Below are 25,760 nucleotides of genomic sequence, written 5' to 3' on the forward strand. Positions count from 1 at the left end.
CACACACAAGTAAATCATTCTTGACAGAACTTGATCTTGTAAGAAACTTGGGGACAATAACTCTTGCGTACAGACTCCTACAAAATCCCATTGCTACAGCTACAAAATTGTGATTTTGTACACAACAATAAACTATAAATGAAAATATTTCTTGCTGTATCTTTACAATTAGTTCCAGAACAAATAAAAAGCAAATTAGCGGCATTATGCTTGTAATGATACAGCTGAAGACTCTGTTGTAGGTACATTTTTAACCTTTTTGTTAGAAACCTCTGAAGACTTCTTAGATTTTCGTTTTTTTGAGCCCTTTTTCTGATGTGTCTCCACAGCTGGTTCGGTTGCAGTCTCTTTTTTTGCATCCACTGGATCACTGGATATGTCCTCTTTATCTACTTTCTTGTCAGAGTTGTTTTCTATATTTCTTCTTTCACCCTCGGGCTCAATAACTGACATGCCAATGAGTGTATAGTCTAACAAGAATGTACTTCTTTCAAGCCTATCAACCCTGCTAAAGTGCCTCTGAGAATAAGGGATGAGCCCTTCAAGAAGTTCTCCTATGCCTTTCACCTGTACATTGTACATCCAAGACCATTCAATAACAATTTAACAGAAATAGAAATAATATTCCATTTCATTAGTATCTGAATTCAAACACCCCTGTAGAACATATTAATTGTTGGCTATAGTGGATTCAGAACAATAACGTACTATTGACATCTTGCTTTGACACCAATGCATGGTATACTCAAGAATCCCCTAGTACTAAGATAAGCAAAATTAAGGTGAACCAAACAAGGCCTAACAGTGTGTTTTGGATAAAGAAAGGGGAAGGGAAAGAGGGGCGGCAGGGGAGAGGGAGGGAAGGGAAAGGGATGAGAGCGAAGAATGATGAGTTTTTATTCCAAATCTCTTCATTGTTGGAGGGATCAATTTCTTTAAATTTCATCCCTCCATTGTCTCCCCTTCAATTCTCTTCCTTTCTCATTTGTTAACCAATGAAAAATATTCCACCCCTCCATTTATCTTCCCTTCCTTTCCCTCCATCTCCTTCAATCCAAACACGCTTTAAGTTTAAGATTTGATGATCCTTTGATACAATGAATTGGCAACACTTTCTAGAGTTTTGTGTACTTTTAGCTCCAATTTGTGCACATTGCATTTTATAACAACAAAACTATTACTCCCTCTGATCCATAATAATTAACAGATGTTGCCCTTTTTCACTATTCATATGTTTAACTTTGATTATAACTTTTACAAAGATATTATAAACAAATGTTATTATGTAAATATGTTGTTAAGTATATATTAGTACGAAGTTTCATAATATCAAGCTTTTTATAAAATTTATTATGTAGGGTTAAGTGTGTCAAATTTTATTGTGTCAATTACTAGGGATCGGAGGGAGTATTGATGATCACAAAGATGATTGAGGGGGGGCGAGGGATTACTTGTGCTTGAGATCAATAATGTTTTATTAATAACTAGGAGCTCAAGCATAATTTTCTTTGTTGTACCCAGCCCAGATTCAATTCAATGAAAATGTCTCACAATAAAATTACCCACCTCAACAATATCCGTAGGGGGAAGCATACTGAAAATCTGAAAAAGCACAAACTGAGCATTATGACACAGCTTTGGCTTAGTATTCCACTCTCGAATATATTCAAAAAGTTGTTGCATTTCCTCCTTCCCAAGATGCAAAAGAGCTTTCTTCAAATGATCGACAGCGTCTTTTTTCCTAAGAATATATTGGAGATACAAAGACAATGTAGATAGAATATCAGAATGTGTGCACAAAATACATTATTTAACACCTTAAATAAGCAACGGATTAATGTTGTATGACAGGCATATTAGGGCATACAAGTAACTAACCTGCAAAGTTCTGAAAGAAGTTCATATAGCCTGTGAGGCCTCCTTAGCTCAAAGGCAATCTGGATTGCTTTAGCATAATCAGCATCAGATATTGCATTCTCAAGCTCTTGACCACGCAAAACCCCTTCTTCCTGAATTAAGAACACAATTGACTCATAAGACAGTTATATAGTAGGAAAAGCTATCCAAAAAAAAAGACATGCAATGTCAAAGATGGCTTTTTCATAAGTACACAAACAAGTATCAGAAAAGCAGTCGAAAGGGGAAAAAAAAAAAAAAAAAAGACAGCCGGTGAAAATCTTAAGTTTTATGGATGAAAAAAAGAGTTACAATAGGATGAGGAGGGGGCAGTCATACATCTAATTATAAGATGCAGCACCAGGTCTCAGAAGACACTGAAAAACTCATCTGATAGGCATATGAAGTTTGATCAAAGAACATCATTGACAATCAGAACTAAAAGAAAAATATAGACACTTAGCTGTTCTAGAAACTAGATCAATCCAATGACATCAAACAGACAAGATTAACTAAGAATTAATTTTTACTTTATATGCCACACATGGTAAGTTACAGAAAATACACCTCTTTACGAAAAGCCTCTTCCTTTTCAGCTGCAGTTGAATCATTCCATATATTAATAACTGCATCACCACCTCCTGTAGCCAGCATTTCTGTCTTCTTTCCAATTGCCAGGGCCCATACCTGAAGCTCACAAATAGATTCAATCAGGAGCATTACAAATCTAATTGACAAAGACATGCAAAAACTACAGCTTAGTAGCATTAGGAAAATCCAAAGGAATACCCCACCTCAAACACATTCTACAAAGAGATGGGGAAAGATACCATAAAGTACTGCAACCAAACAGATCACTGTAGCTCACAAGATAAAAGGCAGACAATGTGGTAAGCTACTATGTTCCCATAACATAAAACAATATGGTATGGAATACCAAATATCCAACCCACATGCCAAAAGAGGTAATTCCAAGTTACATGACTATGTAAATAAAGAGACATTCTTCAGGAGAAAGGCCCTTTTTTCTGCCCATCAAATATACTTATATTCATTTGCAAATTGCAAGGTCTTTGGAGTCTTCCCCAACAAGGTGTCTAAGAAAGTGCCTTACACTTCTAGAATGGAGATGAAAATAAACAAACATTAAGAAAGTAGACGCATTTGCAGTGGAAAAAAAAAAATTGAAATCTAAGTCACTCTTTTAAAAGGAGAAAATTTGAATTATAACTCTGTTAGAACCCCCAGTAAATTAGCTCGCCATAATTTGCACTCGTAAGGATTGGCTTAAAAAGTGAAACTCATGAAAGAACATCACTCTCTCTCGTTAGAAACTCCTAAATCAGGGCTTCATGTAATGTATAGAGGAAAAAGATGGAAGAAACAGGAAAAAAAAAAGGCTGTTCCACTTCCTCCAAAAGACTCCCTAAAATCTGTGCACATTTCCCATCCCATAAAGCCAACCACAAAGAGGAAAATATATATATAATCAACCAATTTGTATAGAAAGTGTCAGAGTGTCATTTAGAAGAAGCTTGTTAAATTTTACAGGGCAACAAAAATCATTAATAACTCCAATATGCAAAGAAAAATTAAATGTGAAAAGACACAGAACCTTGTCCTCATGTTCATCATAAGTAGCAATGCATTCGCTACTTGTTACTGCCCAGAGCTTCAGTAATCCATCAGCACCTGGAAAAGAGGCCCCATATTAGTTATGGAATAAACAAAACAACTTCTCAGGAGACTAAGAAAGATAATGCCTGCATACCACTCGAAACAAATTGAGTCCCACGGGTGATGAAAGATGCTCTCAATACACTAGATGTATGTCCTTCAAATGTTTTTAGACATGAACCATCAAGAGTCCACATTTTTATTGTCTTGTCTCCAGATGCTGTCAACACACATTTATCAACAGGAGAAAACTCTACAGACCAGATTCCTCGTTTATGGCCCTTGAGTTTTGCAACACACACAAGGTCTGGAAGCTTCCATATACAGGCAGTACGATCCTGCATAAAAGAACATTACCTTACTGCTCTGAGTTTGGTCCATAAGCAAAAAAACCAAATAACGAAATGCAACATATTGATTCTGTAAACAGCAAATCACACCCACTTTTTTTTTTTTTCTTTTCTGGCTGGCAAAGAAAGTGTTCCATGAACTCCAATAGGAAAGACATGAGGCCTCACAACAGAATCTCATCAAGCAGTGCATCAATTTTACAACCAAAAGGACATGAACAACTGATTGGTATTTAATACCCCCCCCCCCCCCCCAACCCCTCAGGACCCCATTTTCCATATTGTCATGAATTATGTCAGAATTGTTTATTTCCACATGATGATTCTGTTTGAATCTAGCTAATAAGGAATGTGGAAAAAAAAATCAAGATTTTAGGGAAAAAATGTAGGGCAAAATACAGAATCATTAGACAGAAAATGGAATGATAAAGGACACTTGAAAGAAAAATTTATAGCCATCAATATCTTGATCAAAGCTGAAATTTTCAACAGGCAGAGCCTTACACATCAAAATACTGTTGCAGCTTTACTCCCATCCAGAACCCCTCTTTGCAATACCATCTCATTTTACCCAGAAACAACTCACTAAGAGTCACACTTCCACAATCACTCATCCAAAGAATATGAGAGTATCTCTGTTATATTTTATCTTTGACCCTGAACTAATGTCAAAAATTATAATGAGTTTAGTAATTACATGTACAATTTTGACTGTGTTTCTTATTATAATTAATGTCACAAATTATTATGAGTTTTGACCAATTAATAGTAAATACATGTACAAATTCTGGCTGTTCTTTAACAATTTTAGATATCCTGCATCAAAAGCAGTTAACTAACCTGAGAACCACTACAAACATAGCTGTCAAATGGTGCAATAGCAAGTGAGTTGATATCCTTATCATGGGCTGCTACGACAGCTTTTGCTTTAAGGCTGATCGGCTCTTCAGTAACACTGTCAAGTCCTTCAATGCTCCACACTTTTATTGTACGGTCACTACAAATTCAAAAAACTCATACTGTGAATAGAAGATCATATGAATAGTTTATTGCTCTAATTTTCATACCAATAATTTTCTCTCCAGAGCCTCCAATTATCATACTAAATTCAAGCAAGAGTCTACAATATACACATGAACACATCGACATATATCAGATTCCGACTCACCAAATTTCTCTCCAAAGTTGGATATTAGATATACAAGCATTTACTAAAACCTTCCAAGCATTAGCCATAGTGTTCACCCGTAAAAAATCACAGACCTCCATGCACAACTCTTCATACAACCAAATCGGGTAGGGATAAAGGACACTTCAAAGTGTTCAGTAGTTAATACTTTATATGATACAAAAAATGGTAAGTTCACTAAAAGTTAACAATAGCAGACAAAGACAATCACAATCCACAATACTTGGTTCTCATATGCGAGACCATTGAACATCAATGACAGACTAGAGATACAGGTGCAGGGACTGAGGTTGTAAGCAAAGGCAAGTAAGTAGCCACAGTGAACAGCTTATCACATCAAAAACCATAAATTTTTCAGTTTGAGCAAAATTATATCGTTATATCCTCCAAAATACTGTATGCTGACAGTTTATTCTAATTAAACAACAGTAATATGACTCTTTTCAGCATCCATTGCCAGAATATTATTGCATGCCCCATGAAGCTTCAATGGGACATTAAACATATCAGCATTGGTTGGCTGAATCATAATTTTTATTTGCTCTGAGACAACATGACATGAGCAAACCATTACCCAAAAGTTAGGGACAAGTATATGAATCCGGACATAAAGTTCATCTACTTTAGTACAAATAAGCAAAAGTGACAGAAAAATTAAATGGAAAGCAAAATAATATTAATACAAGTAAACACTTACCTACTACCACTAACAAAAAAGTTCCGCAATTTCTTTGAAGAAGCAACAGCTCCAACAGCTCCTGTATGACCATTGCCAACCCCTAAACACCTTTTGCTTTCTGAGTCCCATAATCTGACCTGTACAGTAACCAGTACCAATATTAAATTAAAACAAAAATAGGTCTATGGAAGTGAGTAGAGGACATCAGCTGTTCAGCTAGCCCATAGAAGATCTCTACTTCTAGATAACCATCAAGAAACTTTAGTTAATTTACTTAATTCCTATTTTTCCGCAAAGGGCAACCAATAACAAACTACCGAAATAAACAATGAATGGCCACTTACACTATTGTCCTTGCTGCCAGTTACAATAAGTGTAGTTCCAGAAGTTGTCGTGAAGGTGTCAAGACACAAAACAATGCCGGTATGACCAGCAAGTACATAGGAGCATGACATTGAAGCAAGATCATAAACCCGTACCTGTATTTATAGAGGATCAATAGATTAATATAACATACATCATCTCCTAACTAAAAAATAAGGAAGTACAAGAGAGTCTACTTGTTCCAGGTTGGTGGCAACAGCAAGAAAGTTTTCATCTTCACCTAAGAACTTCATATCTACTATCTCTTCATTGTATCCAATCAGCCTCTTACAGAGACTCAAACACAAATCTTCTTCAGAATGCTTCAAGGGGGAATAAAAAAGAAACTGCTGATCAGCAGTAATACATAGCAATCCTTCATCTGAGGGTAGCATGCAGGCGGCAGTGAAACCTCTTCTTAAATCATTTTCATCTGGACTAAATGCTACATCTGAAGTCTTCTGCTCAAATAAACAAACTGCACTGTAGCAGAAAGAGAATGAGTAGTTTATAAAAAATAATATCAATAAATTGAAAAGTAAAACCTGCCTATATATATAAATAATTAATGCTAAAAATTAATGCAGGAAATAACTCAACAAAGTTGTCAAATTACCCTTCAGTGTTCCATATTCGGACAATCCCACGTTCACCAGCAGTTAAAAAATAAACTTCTGGCATGATATTTTTGCTCTTCTTAGGCCTTTGTGATGACAAACTGTCATAGAATACAGTTCCGGAATTAATAACACAAACAGCTTCAAGCACCTCATATGTCGGTATGGTTGTCTTGCATCCATAGCTTTTGAGGTCCCACATATTAACAACCTACAGTAATTTCCAAAGTCATTAAACTGCACATATAACATTTAAGATTACAGCCAGATCAATTATAGACTTCATAAGTTGATAAGATAGAACGCAAGCCAGCATATATCATTAAGGGTTACATAGCATTGTAATGTATCACAACTCAATGCTTTATTCATTTCCCTAAAGACTGGGGAGTCATAATGATTATTCAATGCGTAAGTGAGACAAGTAAAAGAGTTAAAATACTCCTTCACTGCCCAACGATTTGTCAAGCTTCATGTGAGAAAAATATAATGACACCATTATTATTACACCTCCCAAGCTTGTCTTTAAATCTAGTTTAGCACATCTTCCTTCTGTATCAATTTCGTAAGAGGATTTTGTTCTGTAGTATAGTCATGGATTTTGCCTTATTCTATCAAGGAGCTTTTATTGAATTCTGGGGTGACTGAGAAAAAGGTCATGCAGCAATCTTTTGGTGTATTTGGTTAAAGAGGAGTTACTTATACATACTTTGTAACAAAAATATTCAACTTTTTGGACCTATAAATTTCCTTAAATTAGTATCAGATACCTGATAACAAAATAAGAACATCGGAAAAAAGAAACTTGACAAAGGTTATTAGATTAATGACCAGATAGAATATATAAAAAAAGATCAAATATCAAGAGGTGGGAGTTTAAGAGCCACATAGCAGGTCAAAGTTCTTATCAACACAATATATTCTCATTCAAGTGATTATGCTCAGTTGATGAACTTAGCACAACAGTTGCAACTTGGCTTGGAAAAATTCAACCTGAATCTCCAAAACAATTTTCAGTGAACATAGATAAGCAACGACCACACAATCTACTTTCTAAACAGATTTATTTCATAAATAAACATCAAGGTAACTAAATATATGGAGTTGATAGTAAACAATGTTAGGAAATTGCTTTAAACCAGATCACTGAATCTAAATTTAACATCTCATTTTATAGTTGTATGAGAGCACTTGGTTCAGCTCTAGGACGGATGTAGTCTCTAAGAACATCCAGGGGTTGGCTAAATATCTTCTAACTTGTTAGGCCCTATTATTTTCCCAAGCTAATTTATCTTCTTGCTACATTAATGGTTAAGCAACTTAAGCTAGTTAATTAATTTTTTTTTTAAAAAAAATTAAAATAATATTAATCTAATTATAATTGACAAGCTAATTAGCTAGCCAAAGCTAATTAGCTACCCAAAGCTAATTAGCAAGATGTGCAACCATGGTGCAGCTAATAGCTTGGAATTTTTAATGATTGCAAACAAGTCCCTTTTTTCAACCATTGGAGTTGCTCTAAGCAATTGTTGGGTCAAGCCAAAAGAGCAATTTTTCAGTTAAAGGCATAAAGTTGAGCGCATCAACTGCAAAGCCTCCCCCCCAGAGACAAGCTTTCTAAGAAGTAGTAACTGTAAGTTACTAGGGTAAGAATAAGTATAATACTGGAGTATATAAATGTCAGGACCAAAACATCAGACTTCAGCAAATTGTGAAGAAATCTGCTTTCTTTATGTCATGAACTTATATTTTCAAATCATAAATCAAATTTTAAGGTATTTGACTTTGTGAGTTTTCAGCAAGACTTTTCTGAACTGTCTTCGATAGGTAAAATAATTCAGATTTCATCTTGCTTCACCATCCTCTAATGCAAACTAAGGACCTATTCTTTTCAACTAATATTAGAACCTTATAAGTAATTCTTGTCAAACACTCAGAACATTAATCTTCATTTACTTCATAATAAAATATATGTAAGACTGTAACTGCATACTCATATAAAGATTATGAAAATTAAATATTTGGAAATGCACCTTGAGATGAATTAAACAAGAATTCATTTGATAATGTTTTTTCCCCTTACACATAAGTGTAAAAATACGGTCAAATAGTCAAACAATCAGATTAAACCTATTTTTTTAGACCAAAACACCTAACTTCAGGTGAAGAGAACATCTCTCTTTATGATTAAGATGTCTGACACATAGTTGAAGTAACCAAAGTCGAAATATTCTTCTACTTGAAGAGTGAAAGGAATACAAATCACAAACAATCAAGTATGAAGTATAACTCCCTAGAAGTCTAGGACATTCAATTGCTACTTAGCAAGACCTCCACATTTTTTAGATTGAAATGAATTTAAGACTAAAACAAGAGTCAGTGAGGATTCCATTTAAAACCAATTTTAGTTTTTTACATGAGAACTCACGAGCGGCCATAAATCTTTTAACAATTTGAAAAGGCCTTTTCGAAAACATAACCGGAAATCGGCACAACACGAATACAAAGTTAGTGAGAGAAAACACGATGTCAACACAACACGACACGACACGAAACCAACCCGAACACACCCTGTTTAGATAAAGTGGTCAAATTATGCAATTGTCCACTATTTTACATAGTTTTTGATAGATTTTGTGAACAACACGAAATTGACAAGAGACCAAAACACGAACACGACACGATTCAACTTATTGACAACTTTACTTTCATGCATGAATGACGAATTTAATGCGTTAAGAAAAGCTTGAAGCGTATACAAAGGCAACCGACTGAGAGACGCCATAAGACTTGCATGCATTTATCATGGATAAATCTACAAGCAAGACAATTATTGATAAATTTCCTTAATAATAAAGGGTTTGTTCTCTTCACATGAAATAAGGTCAATCAATCAATCAATCAATCAATCAAAGCCTTAATCCCAAAAGTGGGGTCGGCTAACATGAACCAAATTTGATTATTCCGTGTAGTCATCAACATAAATCTTTCTCCTCCATCCCTTACGATCCAAAACTTCATCCTCACGTAAATCCATGCACTTCATATCCTTCCTCACTCCTTCCAACCAAGTCATCTTTGGTCTCCCTCTTCACATGAAATAAGGTGTTGTGGTTTAATTCAATAAGGTCTAATCTAGCGTGATAGTGGTCTAATGTACTCGTTTAACTAAATGTTCACCGTATTTTTAAGACTAATGTATAAAAAAAACAATATTATCAAGTGTGGTCCTGTTGAATTGTCTTAAAGTGAACTTAATAATTTTCATAAATTTATATATATACGCAATCAAAAAAATTTAGCAATAAAAATGAAAATTTCTTATTTGAATATTTCTCACGAGAATTACTAACAAGTTTCGAAAATAAATTCAAGATAACAAGTCAAAAGTAGAAACACTATTAACATATTCAATTTGAGTGTTTTTTAAGCCCAATAGGTTCTTTTTTATGGCTCATGGCTAAAAATTACTTTTCAGAATCTATAAAATCCACCTGTAATTGGAAGAAATGTATTTACATTTGAATAAGGGTATCAATAATTTATTTACTAACCATTAAGCTCAAAGTATATATGGAAAACAAGAGGCACAATAAATTATTAATACTAGTTTTTTAAATAGCGAAGAACTGAAAATCCGCATTACTGGTGGACTTGCAAATAAAAAGACTCAATAACTTTGAATTCCAATTATCAAATAGGAATAGGGGATAGCAAACCTTATCTCTTCCAGCACTAAGTAAGAACCTTCTATCTTCAGACATCGCCAAGGAAACTACAGCAGAGAAATGCTTTTCCATTGTTGCAGCGCACTTCTTAGTGATAAGATCCCAAACCCGAACAGATGCATCATCACTTCCAGAGAAAAGCTGTAAAACAACGCCAAATACTAATTTAAGACATGCAAGATATACATAAAACAAGCACTAAAAAGATATGCCTCGAAACAAAATAATTCCAGCAAATATAATAATATCAGTAGTACAAATGACTGAAAGGATTTACAAGTCAGTTAGACAGAAAAAAAAAAAAAAAAAAAAATCAAAAAGTTTAGCACTATCAAAGGATGAGACATATTGGAACAAGTCTACATCCATGCATACATCTCACACATATTCAAGGCTTCAAGCCCCATCCCGACGTGTCAAAACCATGCCACTAACACTTAGACAAACAAAAGTGTTTATCCCCTGCTCAAAGCACCTAGCTACCTACACACATCTAAAAAGTGAGATACCACCTTTTCATAACTAGTCATTTACACTATTCACATTCTTACACTTAACCTTCTTTACTGTAAGAATGTGAATAGTGTAAATTTTCTCCTGTGGGGTGTAGTTAGATTTTGTTTATTATTCAATTTATATTTTCACAATATCTAATTCTTACATATTTTTTTACTTATCTATATTTGAAGGTACAGATAGTTAAAACTATGCATTGGCAAGCGTGAAAAGCAAAGTGTTGCAATTAAAAGTATATGGAGAAAGAACATCAAACAAGTGTAATAACTAATTCTAGACTAAATCTAAAGGGCTAATGGTTCTAAGGCAACTTCAAAAGGTAATGCAACTTAAGCTCAAAATAGAAAATAAAATATAAAAACAATTAACATAAATATATCAGCACACTCTACAAAATGGACCAATGCACACAACAAATATCCTAGATAGCAAAAAAAAAAAATCACCCAAAAAACCAAACTCAAGTAATTAATTCACAAAGTCAAAATTGTTAGCACTTACAAGAAGGCAATCAGGATCAGGATGAAACATGATGCAAGTGACAACCCCTTTGTGACCTTTAAAATAATGTGTGCAGAATCCACCATCAACGTCCCATACAAGAACTTTCCTATCAGCTCCAGCAGTTGCTAGCAATCCTCCTGATGCATCACATGCCATAGCCATCACCGGCCCGTCATGTCCCTTCATCAAAATGTAACATCCAATTTTCAGACCAAGACAAAGTAACAAACAAAATCCTATTGCAAATTCCAGATCAACACAAACTAACAAACAGATTTTAAATTTAATTACAACCTCAGTTTCATAATACGTGCAACAATTACTAAAAAATTGCTGCTTCACATTATATGCAAAAAATGCTTTATTTCCTTTTTGAGTTTTCATTTCCCTCTATCGCTCTCCTCATCGAATGCATCCCTATCTTTTGTTGCACATAATATGAAATGGAGGTAGTACGTAAAACCAATTTCGGTATTCACCAATCACCATATAGATTAATTAAACTACAGGCGCACACACAGCACAACACCAAATGTATAAAAACATAAAACTAAGCAACACGTATATAAGAATATGAATAAAAATCTGAAATAAAAATTATTATTATTGTTATACCTTCCAAGAACGAATACATTTGAGCGTAGAGAGGTCCCAAACCCTGATTTGGCGACTATGACTAGCAGAAAAGAGGAATTTATCATCAGGGCTAAGCGCAAGAGCTGTAATTGGCTCAGAATCACCTTCAATGGTGGATTTAATAGACGCATTCGAAGAATCGACGATTTTGATAGAATCGTCGCAAGTACAAACGAGGAATGTGCCGTCTGAAGAAACAGTAAAGGGGCCACCAGTGTAGAACTGCTGCAATGATTGATTAGTACGGTAACTCTTCTTGTAGCTTAAAGCCGCCATTGTTGCAGTTGAGCTCCAAGGTTTGAAGGTGAGAGAGAGTAGCAGAGGAGAGTTCTAAGAGGTTGGGACTGAAATTTCACAGTTCTGAATAGGGTTTAGGGTTTAACGTCTTGTTTTTTATTTTTTGTGTGTTTTTTTCGTCAGAGGGTACAAATAACTAGTTGTATGCTTTCTCGGTTTTTTTTTTTTTTTTTTTTTTTTTTTGGTATGTTACACCAATTTGACTTTTACAGTATTTAATTTTGATTTTTACATTTGACTTTTACGCTATTTAACTTTAACTTTGACTTTTACGTAATTTGATTACTACGACTCTACGAGGGATATATGGGGTGATTGTATACTTTTTCGATTTTTTTTTTTTTTTTTTTTTTGTGCAAGGTACGAGTAATAGGGTATATTATCATAATTATCTTGTTGATGCACAACTTTAACCATCAATAACTTTAATTTATATAAATAAAATTATATAAGTTATTTATATTGTGAAAGTGCTTATTTAGATGATTCTAACAAGATCTCACATATACATGAGCATGTTTTTCCTTAAAAAATGCTCAAAGTTGGACCCGATGCGACTTGAATTTTCGATTTTTAGTCGGATCTTGCACAAGCTATATTAAGAATTTTAATTAACTTTTTAGTCGGGTCTTGCACAAGCTATATTAAGAATTTTAAATAACTTTTTTCCAACTCAAAAAGACCGCTTGGTCCAATTTAATTTAGAGCAAACCCAAGTTTATAACCTATATATATAAAAAAAATTATGTTTATCTAATGGCATTGTAAATAAGCTGCATTGAAAACTGTGTTTTTTGATTAAAAATTAGTTATTGACCCGGGCAATGCCCCGGATCATCTTAGATTATAAATTGATTAAATTAATTTAGAAGAGTTAATGTTGAACAATATTAATACCTAAATGAAAATGTAATAAGAGGTCAATATGAAAAGTTTTTCAATTAAATTAAACACTAATGTATTATATAGCATTAAAATTAGACCAATGAAGAGTTTTTGTTAAAGAGACTATGCATTAATGCAATTCAATATGGTGAGAGAAGAGGGATGATACATAGGATGACATGTAGTGCATATGTGGCATATGAGTGACACATGTCGTTAGCATGTTGTCCCCATGAGTTTTAATAATATTATAAATATTTCTTTTTTTACTGTTCGTGGGTCACTATGACAAGTTGGACAAATTTTCAAAGTTAACTCTCCGTTTGCTATATTTATCATATTATTCCTCCCACCTTCTTCTTAATGTTCATCTTCTTCCTTTGCTCATATTTTTTCTTCCCACCCACCTTAACCTTCTCCCTCCAATCCCTACACACTTTCACCTTATCTTCAAAGTTTGCCAACTCCATTTCCGCCGGCAAATTAAACAAAAACCCTAATAACAAAAAGAGAAATTAATGGCATGGTTAACCCTATAGGGTAGTTGAGTTTTCCTTCATTAAATTTGATTTCGGACCACCATTTCCGACCAAAATAACAAAGTGAGAATAACGGGCATGATTAACCCCAAAGAGTAGATAAGTTGCGCTTTTCTCCCTCTATTGATTTCGACTTGTTTGACGTCATATAATGAAAAAGTGTACTTTCCACCATTGAAATTGAAGGTTAAAGGAGAGAGAAAACAACAAAAGGTTGAAGAAGGAGAGAGAAAATTAGAAAATATCAAAATACCAAAAAGTTGAAAGAGGAGAGAGAAAACAACGGTCAACCAAAGTTAGATGTACTTTACATATACATCCCTTGATAAAACAATTCTTGTTTATCAAGGTTATAAACTTGTATTTTCTCTTTAATTTATGTGGTTAACTTTGATTCAATGGAGGAGTGAAAAGCTCACATTAACCTTAAGGATGTAGCACAACCACCGAAAATGATGGTGTCATGGTCGTTGTTAAAAATGTTGGTGTCAATGGATACGAAGAAGTTGAAATTGTCGGGGGCATAGACACCTATTTTGGGGTTATTTTGTTTATCATCCTCAAATTTAGAGAAACACATTTGAGAGCTAGTAGGGTTCTTGTTTTGTAACCCTTGTGCTTTAGAGAGTGGAAAATAGTGAGAGACTACTCTTGTAAATACCAATTGAAATTAATACAACTATTCTCCTTGTTTTGGATGGGTTTTATATTCTACGAGTAATTGCTAAATTCAAGGATTTTCTCACCTTCCAATATCTTGTCTCTTTACTACCAAATATTTTTAATTATTCTTTGCTAATTACTTCAATTTATCAACCATTTGCTCTAGTAGTAATAATAATTATAGTAACAACAATAATAATCACTAATTATTATTATTAACAATAATAATCATTAATTAATAATAATACTAATTACTACTACTAAAAAAGTTAGCAAACCAAAATAATAAGGAAATTCTGCAAAATAACACCACCAAAAATCTGAAAAATTGATTATAACACCTCAAGAAAAAAACTTTAATTATAACACCACAAAATAACACCAAAATTTGATTTCACCACCACTTAACGGATTCTTGGATGGAATCCGTTAGTGGGACCCTAACAGACACGTATCAATAAGCTATTGGTTTAAAAAATTAATTATTTTTTTTAAAAAAAACCTCAACCGGCTAACCCCAGCCCAGCCCCAACACCGACATTGTAGCCCCCGTCTCCGGCATCCCCTGCCCCCACCTTGAACGCCGAAATCAGCCCAACCACCACCTCTTAAACCGGTGACTCCCCCGACCTTCCCCCTCCTCCCCGAAAACCATCCCTACCCATTGAAACCACCCAACTCATTCTCCCCCTCCCCGAAAACAACCCGCCCTTCACCGAGAAATCGAAGTTTCTGGGACTTCGCAGGTCAATTTCATCCCTTCGGTCGTTTTGAGGGCGGAGGGTAAGGCCGAAATCGACCTTTGAACCCCAAAGTGGTGGAATTCATTATGGTTCGTACGTTGGGTGGTTTCCAGGGAGAGGGAATGGGGTTTCGGCGACGTTTCTGGTAGGGGGAGAGGAGTTCGGCGACGGTTCTAGGTAAGGGGAGAAAAGTTCGGCGACAGTTTGGGTAGGGAAAAGGAGGGCGACGATGGTGGTGATGTTTCTGTGGTTAGGCTTACGGCAGTAAGGCTGGCCGGCAGTGGTGCGCAGGAAGCCTGGTGGTGGGAGTGGTGGCTGGGTTGGGTTTGAGGTTTTTTTGTTTTTAAAAAAAACCAATTGAGATGTGACACGTATCAATTAAGGGGTCCCACTAACAGATTCCATCCAAGAATTCGTTAAGTGGTGGTGAAAGCAAATTCCGATTTTTTTTTTTTTTTTTGTGGTGTTACAATTATTTTTTTTTGTGGTGTTATAATCAATTTTTCAACTTTTTTGTGGTGTTATTTTGCAAAATTTCCAAATAATAATAATCACGGCTACTAATAATAAAATTCAAAAAGCCACAAATAGTAACATTAACAATATTAATCATCTCTATTGGAACACAATAATAAATAACAAATTGACTAACATAACATTAAAATTAATAAAAACCAATATTAACTAATATAATAATAATAAAAATCAGCATAATTATTTACAAGCTCAATAAAAAAAAAAAAAAAAACCAAGGCGAAATCGAAAAAAAAAAATCGCTCTTCGGCGGTGATTCCCTAAACTTTTCCGATTTCCTGACTTTTTTCCTCATCGGCCTCGTGGTTGAATTGTGTGAAGTAGCTTTGCTTCGTGGTTAAATTCTAGTAGTAGTAATGGCAAGGCCAGTGAAGCACCTGTGCAAAGAGACCAACTGCACACGGCCTCACAATGCAACGGGCCTCAAATCAACAAAGTTCTTTAATATTATAATCAAAGAAAGAAACAATTAGTCCAAGTTAATGGCTTCAAGCGTTAAATAAATTAGAACTCTCAAATTTCTAACATTATAATTATTAAACAATAGTGGGTAGGGCCCCTTTTTTGTGAGATGTTAAATTTGAACAGGACCTCTGTACTAGCGAGGACGACCTTGAGGAATGGTGTGGTGGTTGAATTGTAATATTAGTAGTGTGGTGGTTTGATGAAGCAAAATCAGACCTAGAGGTAGGTCAAATACTTGGAAGTGTGGGAAAGGGTAAGAGATCCTCATCTTCAAGTACCACAATTGAGAGGATTCGACCTTGTGACCTCAAGGCTACAAGGTAGATTCCTCTCCAACCACACCAAGCCAAACCTTACTTGGTTATATGAGCGTTGTAGCGTGGTTAAGTACCTTTAAAAAATAAAGGGATTAGGACCGATACAATAATTTAGGACAAATTCAGATTAACTAAATAGGGCCTAGATGTACTCCCTATTTAGTTACTCGTACCTGAAATCTGCAACCGAAAAAAAAAATATATATATATATAGTAGTGCAACCGAACCAGAATTCACACATCTTACTGCCCCAACCACAAGGAAGGCAGGAACTGCATTAGAAGTCACCAAACCAAAGCTAGCAACGTCTAATCATATCCCTTTCATCTAAAAAAAATCCACCAAACTCACCTAAATTACTCTCAATGAACTCTGCTGCTCTTCAATCTGACATTCGATCAATTTTTGTATTGTGAATAGATGTTCTAACTCTGCTGCTCTTCAATCTTTCATTCGAGATGTTCTGGAGGGAAAGAGAGAGAGAAATCAGGGATAACAATGGCGGCCCCCCTATTGGCACGGTCCGTGTCTTAGTTGTGGGAGATTCTGGTAATTTTTTTTATCATCAAGTAGTTAATTTGATGCTGAAATTTTCTGGGTATTGTTTATTTTGCTGTTTGATTTATTGATGTTCATTTATCTTTACAATTGATTTTTTTTTTTTTTTTTTTTTTTTTTTTTTTTTTTTTTTTTTTTTGTTTTTTTGTGGGGGTTTATGTTGATTTTTTCAAGTTTACACCTTGTTTAGTATAGGAAGAAAGTAGGGTTGAAAGAAGATATGATGATTTATATTATTGTTTCCTCTTATTATTTCATTTGTGGGTTTCATAATTAGTTAGTTATGAACATTGAAGAAACGGCTATAATCTTATTTGTGGGGTTTTGTTGGGCATTTCTGATCATTTTTGTGTTATGAACTTTAACTGTATGTGCTGTAGCAAACATGATACTGTAGTATTGCTTAGTCCCATCTCTGGAGACCCGTGTTTTGGTAAACAGTTGCCGGAGCGGCTTTTAATCTTTTGACCTATCCATATGATGTAAGTGCATGGAAGGTAGACATTGTTGGAGGTTCAAGCAATGTTTATGACATCGAATCGATGTTGAATTGGGAAAGTCGGAAAGCTGCTGTTTATTCTATGTAATTTCAGTTTAATCAATAAATCCACCATATTATTGCAATTGTATCTTTCCTTCTTTATTATGAATAGTTTGATTTGAGGTAAGATAAGATATGGACTTTTCATTGTGTCACAGTTTGTTACATAGATGGTTAATCTACTCAGATATGGACTTTTCATTGTGCACCTTATTGCCTTCGCTATACTATTCTCTTCAAATGAGCCGCATTGGTGTAAATTTATGAAACATCAAATTGACTGACTTGGCAGGTGTGGGTAAGACATCACTTGTCCATCTCATTCTAAATGGTTCTGCAGTAGCACGTCCTCCCCAAACAATTGGTTGTGCAGTTTCAGTTAAGGTGCACTTCATGCTCTTTTCCTGAGTTTAAGGTGGTATAGAACAGTGGAATATATATTGCTATCTCGGCTTTATGAATTGGAATTAAATTAATTAAACTTTTTGTAGATTCATATAGTAGGTTATGCACTTATTCAACAACTTGTTCCACTTTCTTAAGGACCTATTCTTTCTTTTGGTGGCAGCATATTACTTATAGAAGTTCTGTGAGCTCATCAAATGGCTTGGAGGGAGATGTAGATAGAGATTTCTTTGTGGAACTTTGGGATGTTTGTGGACATGAACGCTACAAAGATTGCAGATCTCTTTTCTATTCACAAGTGAATGGTAAAGGAGCCTTTTGGTTTATGGGTCCAGAGAAAGTATGGCAAATTAAGGACTTAACTGCGGTCAACAATCTGTTGACTACTCGTCTACTCATGCTTCATGGGTGCTTCTAGATAAAAATGAAAGAGCAATATATAAATTATGCTTATATCTTATCTACTGAAAAAAAAAAAAAAAAAAAAATCATTAACCATTGTATGGTATGTTTTAACTTGAACTAATATTAATTTTCAAAACTCAATTGATTAAAAAAAAAATAAAAGTGCAGTTACTTCTTATCACACTAATTCAGTTTCTAAATATTATCATGTGTATACAATTGTATCATTTGGAATGAGGGAAATGTAGACGTGTAGCTTATTGTTCTAACATAGGTGAGTCTTCACACAGTTAGTGATTATTGGATTGTTGTTGCTTCATAATTGCTGGAGAAATTAAATAAGAGTGCTAGTATTCAACCTCTTTTCATCTAAATCCCCAGCTTCCATACCTTAGTACCCATGGACTGATCTTTAGAGGTCAGGACTTCTGCTTCACCAGTTTCATCTCTGAGAGAATAGGTTAGGTGGAACATCCATCTCAGCTATGTTAAATAAAATGTCCAGGAGCCTTCATCATTTATTTCTTCCTTCCTGGTTGTATGAATCTTCTTGTCTCATGTATTGTACTTCGATAACCTAAGATTGCTGCTTCTACTATATCCTTCACTGCAGCTGGCTATGCAAATGAAGCCATGATTCCTTTTATTTACTGGTAAAAGAATACTAAATTCTGTCCTTATATCCAGTTATATTCAACTTTTGGGACCCCCATTGTGTTAGAATGGAGATGTGTTTTGACACATATTATAGATGAAGGTATTTCTATTGAGAAGAATGTCCCTGTAATCCCCAGTCTAATGGCTTAATAGTTCTTTTCTATCCACCAAAGTTGGTAAATAGGCAATTTTGCTTATCTGGGTACTGCATTTTGATTGGCCTCCCTAGTTATTATTCATCTAATTTGAGGTGTGTGCGACTTTGGGATGAACAACCAGTAGGTGGCTGGTTTCAGTATAAGTGTTGCTTTCTTTGGTTCCTGAATATTAACTCTGTGATAAGTGACTTTTTATTAACTTCCTAGTGGGTAATGTTCGAATAGTGGAATCTTGAATGTTCAGGACTCCACATATATGTAGGAAACATTTTTAGTTATAACCTTATCTATTCCCATGGAAGGAAAAATAACTTAACTTATTTGGCAGGTTCAAATTTTCTAGTAGTATCATCTAGGGGGAAATGTGTGCATATTATCATGCTGGCTTATGCTCTTATCTTTTGTGGAACTATTGCAGGTGTCATTTTTGTTTATGACATCTCTCAAAAGAGGACAAAATCAAGCCTACAGAAATGGGCTGCTGAGGTCACTGCAAATGGGACTTTCTCAGCACCTCTGGCATCTGGTGGGCCTTATGGGCTTCCTGTTCCCTATATTGTAATCAGTAACAAAGCAGATATCACAGCAAAGGAGAGTGAAAGAGGCAGCAGTGGTAATCTTGTTGATGTTGCTAGGCAATGGGTTGAGAAGCAAGGTCTACTTTCATCTAGTGAAGACCTTCCAATGACTGCAAGTTTTCCTGGAAATTCAGCCCATATTGCTGTAAGTATTCAAAGTCTCAAACTTTGGCCTATATTTGCTCGTACTGGAATTTCCTCTTTATGTAATAAGCTGTTTCTACTTTCACTAAACATGAGGGGAGGGATCCTGGGAAAAAGTGAGATTCTTATTTCACGAATGAATATATAATGCATATGTAGCGAAAGCTATATCAGGGTACATGTAAGATGCCTCCATTATCAAGGGTTTGAAATGTTAACTACCCCAAAAACAGAATTTATAACAACTGCATGCTTCTCTAGTGAAAGCTAAATGCTATAAATTGAATTTTTTGGAGAAGGGGAAGTTAGGAAGTTGCATAACAAAATTGTCTAGTAGCTTGTAGGAAAAGACAGCTAGTTAGTAAGGGAAAGCTTTATTTATAAAGCTAACAAAAGAGAGATTTTCATGCGGAGAGAGAGTTTCTTGGAAGAAAATTCACCTCTCGAAATTGGAATTATTTTATATAGGCAAAATTGGCCTCAACACTCTGAACTTTGGCTTGGGCGCAATCAGCGCACCCTGAACTAAGAAAAATAGCCAAAACACCCTGAAGTATTAGCATGGGTGCACTTAGCACAATACAAGAAAATTTCCGGCCAAAAGTGGTCGGATTCCGGCGACTTTTTTTTTTTTTAATAAAAAAAGGTTTTTTTTTTAATTTCTTATTATTATTATCATTATCATTATTATTATTATTATTTAATATTATTATTGTTATTATTATTATTATTATTACAAAAATACCTCGATTTGCGTGTTGTTATTTATTTAATATGGAAATTGTTCGAGTAAGGTTTCGGGGGTCATTTTTACCCTTAATGAATCCAAATTAAGCTCGGAATTCGCAAAAAAATAATGAAAATACCTCGTTTTGCGTGTCGAGGAATATCTCGATTTGCGTATTGTTATTTTTTGTGACGGGAATTGTTCGGGTAAGGTTTCGTGGGTCATTTTTTTTCCTTAATGGTTCCAAATTAAGCTCGGAATTCGCAAAAAAGTAATGGAAATACCTTGTTTTGCGTGTCGAGGAATATCTCGATATGCGTATTGTTATTTCTTGTGACAGAAATTGTTTTGGTAAGGTTCCGGGGTCATTTTTACCCTTAATGGATCCAAATTAAGCTCGGAATTCGAAAAAAAATAATGGAAATACCTCGTTTTGCGTGTCGCGGAATATCTCGATTTGTGTATTGTTATTTTTTGTGACGGAAATTGTTCGGGTAAGGTTTCGGGGGTCATTTTTACCCTTAATGGCTTCAAATTAAGCTCGGAATTCGCAAAAAAGTAATGGAAATACCTCGTTTTGCGTGTTGAGGAAATCGAGGTATTTTCGTAATAATAATTAATAATAATGATGATGATAAAATAAAAAAAAAACATTTTTTATAAAAAAAAAAAAATTATTAAAAAAAAAAAGTCGCCGGAATCCGGCCGCTTTTGGCCGGAAAATTTCTTGTGTGGTGCTAAGTGCACCCATGCTAATACTTCAGGGTGTTTTTGGCTATTTTTCTTAGTTCAGGGTGCTGAGTGCACCCAAGCCAAAGTTCAGAGTGTTGAGGCCAATTTTGCCTTTTATATATGGCTGTCACTTCCAGACTTTAATCATCAATCTCCCCCTTCTTGCATTATTCTTACATTTAATTCCAAATTTCAGTCCATTGTTATGATAATATATAACACTATCATAAGAAAACTTTTATGATGAAATGGGCTAAAATTATTAAATAAATACTGTTTGCAGTTGAAAGGCTAAAATCATAATCACCTAATCAAAAATTATTCCTAAGTCCACTAACTATGCAGATAGGGAAGAAGGGTCGAACCACAGGGAAACAAGTCAATTTATTCCTAATTAATCAAAAGTAATCTAAATTATCAAGTAACCAATTTGTTGTTATTTAAGAGAACTAAACTACTAGGAATAAAAGTAAGGAGAAATAAAAGTAGGGGAAAATCAATGAATAAAAGACCTAGGGCATAGGTTCACCGAAAAATAATATTCCAAGGTAAAACATAACAATCAATTATCAATGTATCAATTATTCAGATCATAAAGGGATTTCGCTACGTATTACAATCTGAGAGTTAATTTACCGATATTAAATCTCATATCTCAAATCTCGACTTAACCATTTATAAATTAGTCCGCCTTTTGAAACTAAGCCTAAACATCAATTCTCATCTCTCGAATTTCGAATCAATATTGCATAACTCATACAATTAAACTAGGCCTAATCTAATTGCATAGCATTAAATCAATCAATAGGAAATTAATCAAGCATTGACAATCAACAATAACAAATTACCCCTTAATATTATTTATGCATCCCCACAAACCCTAGAAAGGAAACTACTTACGTATAATTAAATCTAAACTAATCAATGCAATTAAATAAATCATGATGAAATAAAGAAATAAAATTATTGAAATTAATAGAGAAGAAATCGTTACCAAAATTAACGGAAATAATGAGTTGAATCAAGAACAAAGTGTAGAGTTGTAGAGATAGAAAATATAGCTAAGTAGAGAGAGAGAGAGAGAGAGAGTCTAAGAGAAGAGGTCATTACCTACTAAAAACACTAAATCGTACTTATACAAAACTCCTAACAAATCCTAATTAGAACCAAGTAAATCGCCGAAAACACCCCATCAGAAACACGTGCCCGATCAGGCCCGCCTTTCTCTTCGCTCTCTGATTCTGAGCAGCCGCCCGATCGAGCCAAAGGTTGCCCGATCGGGCCTGGCTATGCTTGGACTTGGATTGGGCTTCACTTCTTAGCCCACTCCGAATTTCTACTTTGAGGCTTGAATACTCGGTGCCCAATGCTCGGTATTTCACATGTCGAGCCCTTAATAACTGGCGCGATGACTCTCCAATGCTCGTAGTCGTGCACCTCCAATGAAAAGTGGTCGTGCACCTCCAATGCTTGTAGTCGTTCCATGAAATCCCTGGAAAAATGCTCCAAAAGTGCAATTTCCTACAAAACTCAACCAAAAAAACAAAAACACTAGAAAACACCAATTAGTAATAAAAGTGGCTCTAAAGAGCCAAAAACACTACCAATTATGACCAAGGGACGGGGGTAAAATACGATATAAAATGGACATATCAGCAGTATTGTAGAAAACAATAAGAAAAGTGGGTATTGCTCTAGAGAGGGGATTTATAGACATGCACAAAAACACTGGGACTACTCTCTGCGCGCGCGTGTGTGTAGGCAGTACTTTATGTGCATGTGTGCGCTCCCGCACGCGCGTGTGTGTAGGTAGTAGTTATTATGCTTGTGTGTGCGAGCACGTGTGTGTGTGTGTGGCAAATATTCATTACGGGAATAAAGAGTCTCCAAGTAACTGCCACAAAACCCTTGCATTTGGTTTTAAATTTTCAGCCATCTGTTTTTTTTGGAGTCATTGAAGTATTTCTGACTACATTAGCTCTATTGCCTCATTAGCAAAGAAGTGTTTGTTAGAGAGTTACATTTTATCTTCACTTCTTCTAGATTTGACTAGACTGTGTGAGGATTAGTTTTGTTATGACTGAATGGTTTATGTTACTGGCATTTTTCCAATCATGCATATTTAATGGAATCTGATATCTGTTGTTTTTATTTACATAGGCTGCTAAGGAGGGTAGATTTGATAAGGAGGCTCTGATGAAGTTTTTTCATTTGGTAACCTTGAACATTATCTCCATTTTGGTCTGATCATGCTGTCCCTGGGTTTCTTTTCTCTATTCCCTTCTGCCTTTTCCACTTTATAATCATAATTAATGTAAGTAGTGTGAACTGTGAATGACTGAAGGCTAACATTGACAACTTTCCTTTTTTTCTTTTTTTTTCCCAGTTGATCAGGAGGAGGTATTTTGCCGATGAAATACCCGCACCATCTCCTTGGGGTCTTACATCGCAAAGAACTAGTCAGCATTCAACTGAAATCTCAAGTGATGAAGATATTTTGCCCCCATCTGCAAGGTTTGTTTCATGCTTTCCTTTTTAATCACTGCACTTCTTGTTTTTTCCACCTTGAAAGGAACAAAACTGGTTTGACAGAGATTGCCAATTCATATAACTTTCTATGAAATGTGATCTCTCTTCGAGGGTATAATTTATTTTACAGTCCAGTATCCCATTATTGCACTACTGAACCCTTCTTGGGGCAATTTTTAACGTGTAAAACCTTATTAAATTTAGTGGAAAAGCAAACCCAAAGCATTTGTAATTTCAGTTTTTCAGAACAACGTAAGAGCTTATTTTAAAAATGAAGAAGAAATGAAGAAAACAACTTCTTCAAGGTCATCGCTTGGTAAAGATTATTGCATTGGCAAAATCAGGTGCGATGAGTTGATGGCTGATTAGTGTAAGATTGCAAACTGCTTGTACTTTGAACTATGCTCTGTAAAATGTCTTGCGGTCTTGCTACAGCATGAGCATTTGCAACCTGACAATAAATTACAAATAACTAACTGGTTCAGTTTTTGAAGTTTTTCTATTGAATTTGATGAGGTTTTATGAGTTCTGGGTTACTGGAAGGGGTGAAAAGGTACACATGTGGCCATGTGGGTTTATATTAGCAAAATACCTTAAAAACAGTCAAGTTCCCCTTTTAAATTACATTTTTGATGTTTTCATCATTTGCTAAATATTTCAGTTGCTGGTTGATACTTGGTTACATACATTGTCTATATCATCATGTAGTTTCACTGGCTTTATATTTGAAGAAAGTTTCTGGCAGGGGGACTTTAATGAAAGGAAGCTAATGTAGTTTCTTATTTATACTCATTGATCTACGAACATGGAGTTCTATTTGCAGTGTGTAAGAGATACTATGTCATTATGTGGCATATGCTTTTTTTTTTTTTTTTTTTTTTTTTTTTTTTTTTTTTTTTGACATTTAGTACATTAAACGGAAACATTCTCTGTTTGATATTGTTAGTTAAATCCAGACATTTGTATCCTCATGTTCTTTAATTTCGTGATGTATATTGCAGGTTGAGCAGCAATCTGTACAATCATAACGTCCATCCTCCTCTTCCAGCTCAACGTAATCTTCCACCTCCTCCCACTTTGTACCCTCAACAACCTGTTTCCAATTCTGAGAACTATAGTTTCCCAAGAATCTATCAAAATATATCTTCAGAGTTCAGTTACTCCAAATCTAAGCGAACTGATATTGATGTCTAGTTAGTAGGGAAGCTAACAGCCTGCAGGCTTGGACAGGCTCTTTTTTAATGCTTTGGTTAGAATTGCCAGATTGCCGGCTGGTTATCATGTTTGTTCGAGTGCAGCAACCTCATGTAGTATTTGTTTTCTTTTCCTTCTAAAACTAGCCGATGGGTGTTTTGGCAGGCGAATAGAAGTTAGAGCAACATTGATCCTTTTGTTGCGTGTAAATGTGGGTGTTGTTTGTATATATTCTTCCCACACAATGATATGGCTGATGTACAGGGAGGTCACTATAATGAAAATGAAGGTTATTTGTCAATTGTTTGTGTTAAGGGTTGAAATGACCGACTCTATTTGTATCTAGTTTATCTTTGAAATTGATGGTGGTTCCCATTCTACTGAGTTGAAATGACTGACTCTATTTGTATTGTATAAAAAAATTTAACATTGTGGATATCAACTAGCTTAGCTGGTTAAAGTATTGGGGATGGTATACAAAACTTAAAATAAAGTTTTGTCTACACCAATGTCTTTGCAACTCTCTACCCACC

The 25,760-nt window shown here is 34.9% G+C and overlaps 2 protein-coding genes across 3 annotated transcripts; one reads left to right on the forward strand and one right to left on the reverse strand.

The window, feature by feature from the left end:
• Positions 1 to 14: 14 nt before the first annotated feature.
• On the reverse strand, positions 15 to 12,431 carry LOC145639101 (protein TORMOZ EMBRYO DEFECTIVE-like). Its single transcript, XM_081690252.1, has 14 exons — positions 12,135 to 12,431; positions 11,517 to 11,699; positions 10,491 to 10,640; positions 6,771 to 6,982; positions 6,352 to 6,637; positions 6,136 to 6,270; positions 5,810 to 5,928; positions 4,764 to 4,920; positions 3,668 to 3,911; positions 3,512 to 3,588; positions 2,464 to 2,583; positions 1,879 to 2,009; positions 1,567 to 1,741; positions 15 to 567 (listed from the first exon to the last, which is right to left on the reverse strand). The coding sequence occupies exons 1-14, from the start codon at positions 12,429 to 12,431 to the stop codon at positions 205 to 207; spliced, it is 2,649 nt and encodes an 882-aa protein (XP_081546378.1). The 3' UTR covers positions 15 to 204.
• A 4,304-nt stretch (positions 12,432 to 16,735) lies between these two features.
• LOC145639102 (small GTPase LIP1-like) lies at positions 16,736 to 25,665 on the forward strand. Of its 2 annotated transcripts, XM_081690253.1 has the most exons (7): positions 16,751 to 17,148; positions 17,991 to 18,082; positions 18,267 to 18,408; positions 19,742 to 20,046; positions 23,665 to 23,718; positions 23,891 to 24,018; positions 25,035 to 25,665. In XM_081690253.1, the coding sequence occupies exons 1-7, from the start codon at positions 17,058 to 17,060 to the stop codon at positions 25,225 to 25,227; spliced, it is 1,005 nt and encodes a 334-aa protein (XP_081546379.1). In that variant the 5' UTR covers positions 16,751 to 17,057; the 3' UTR covers positions 25,228 to 25,665. The 2 variants fall into 2 exon arrangements, with proteins under 2 accessions (XP_081546380.1, XP_081546379.1); XM_081690254.1 differs by lacking the exon at positions 23,665 to 23,718 and having other exon boundaries at positions 16,736 to 17,148.
• Positions 25,666 to 25,760: the final 95 nt, after the last annotated feature.

This window comes from Chenopodium album, chromosome 7 (genome assembly GCF_948465745.1).
Source record: "Chenopodium album chromosome 7, dcCheAlbu1.1, whole genome shotgun sequence".
NCBI classification, from domain to species: Eukaryota; Viridiplantae; Streptophyta; class Magnoliopsida; order Caryophyllales; family Amaranthaceae; genus Chenopodium; species Chenopodium album.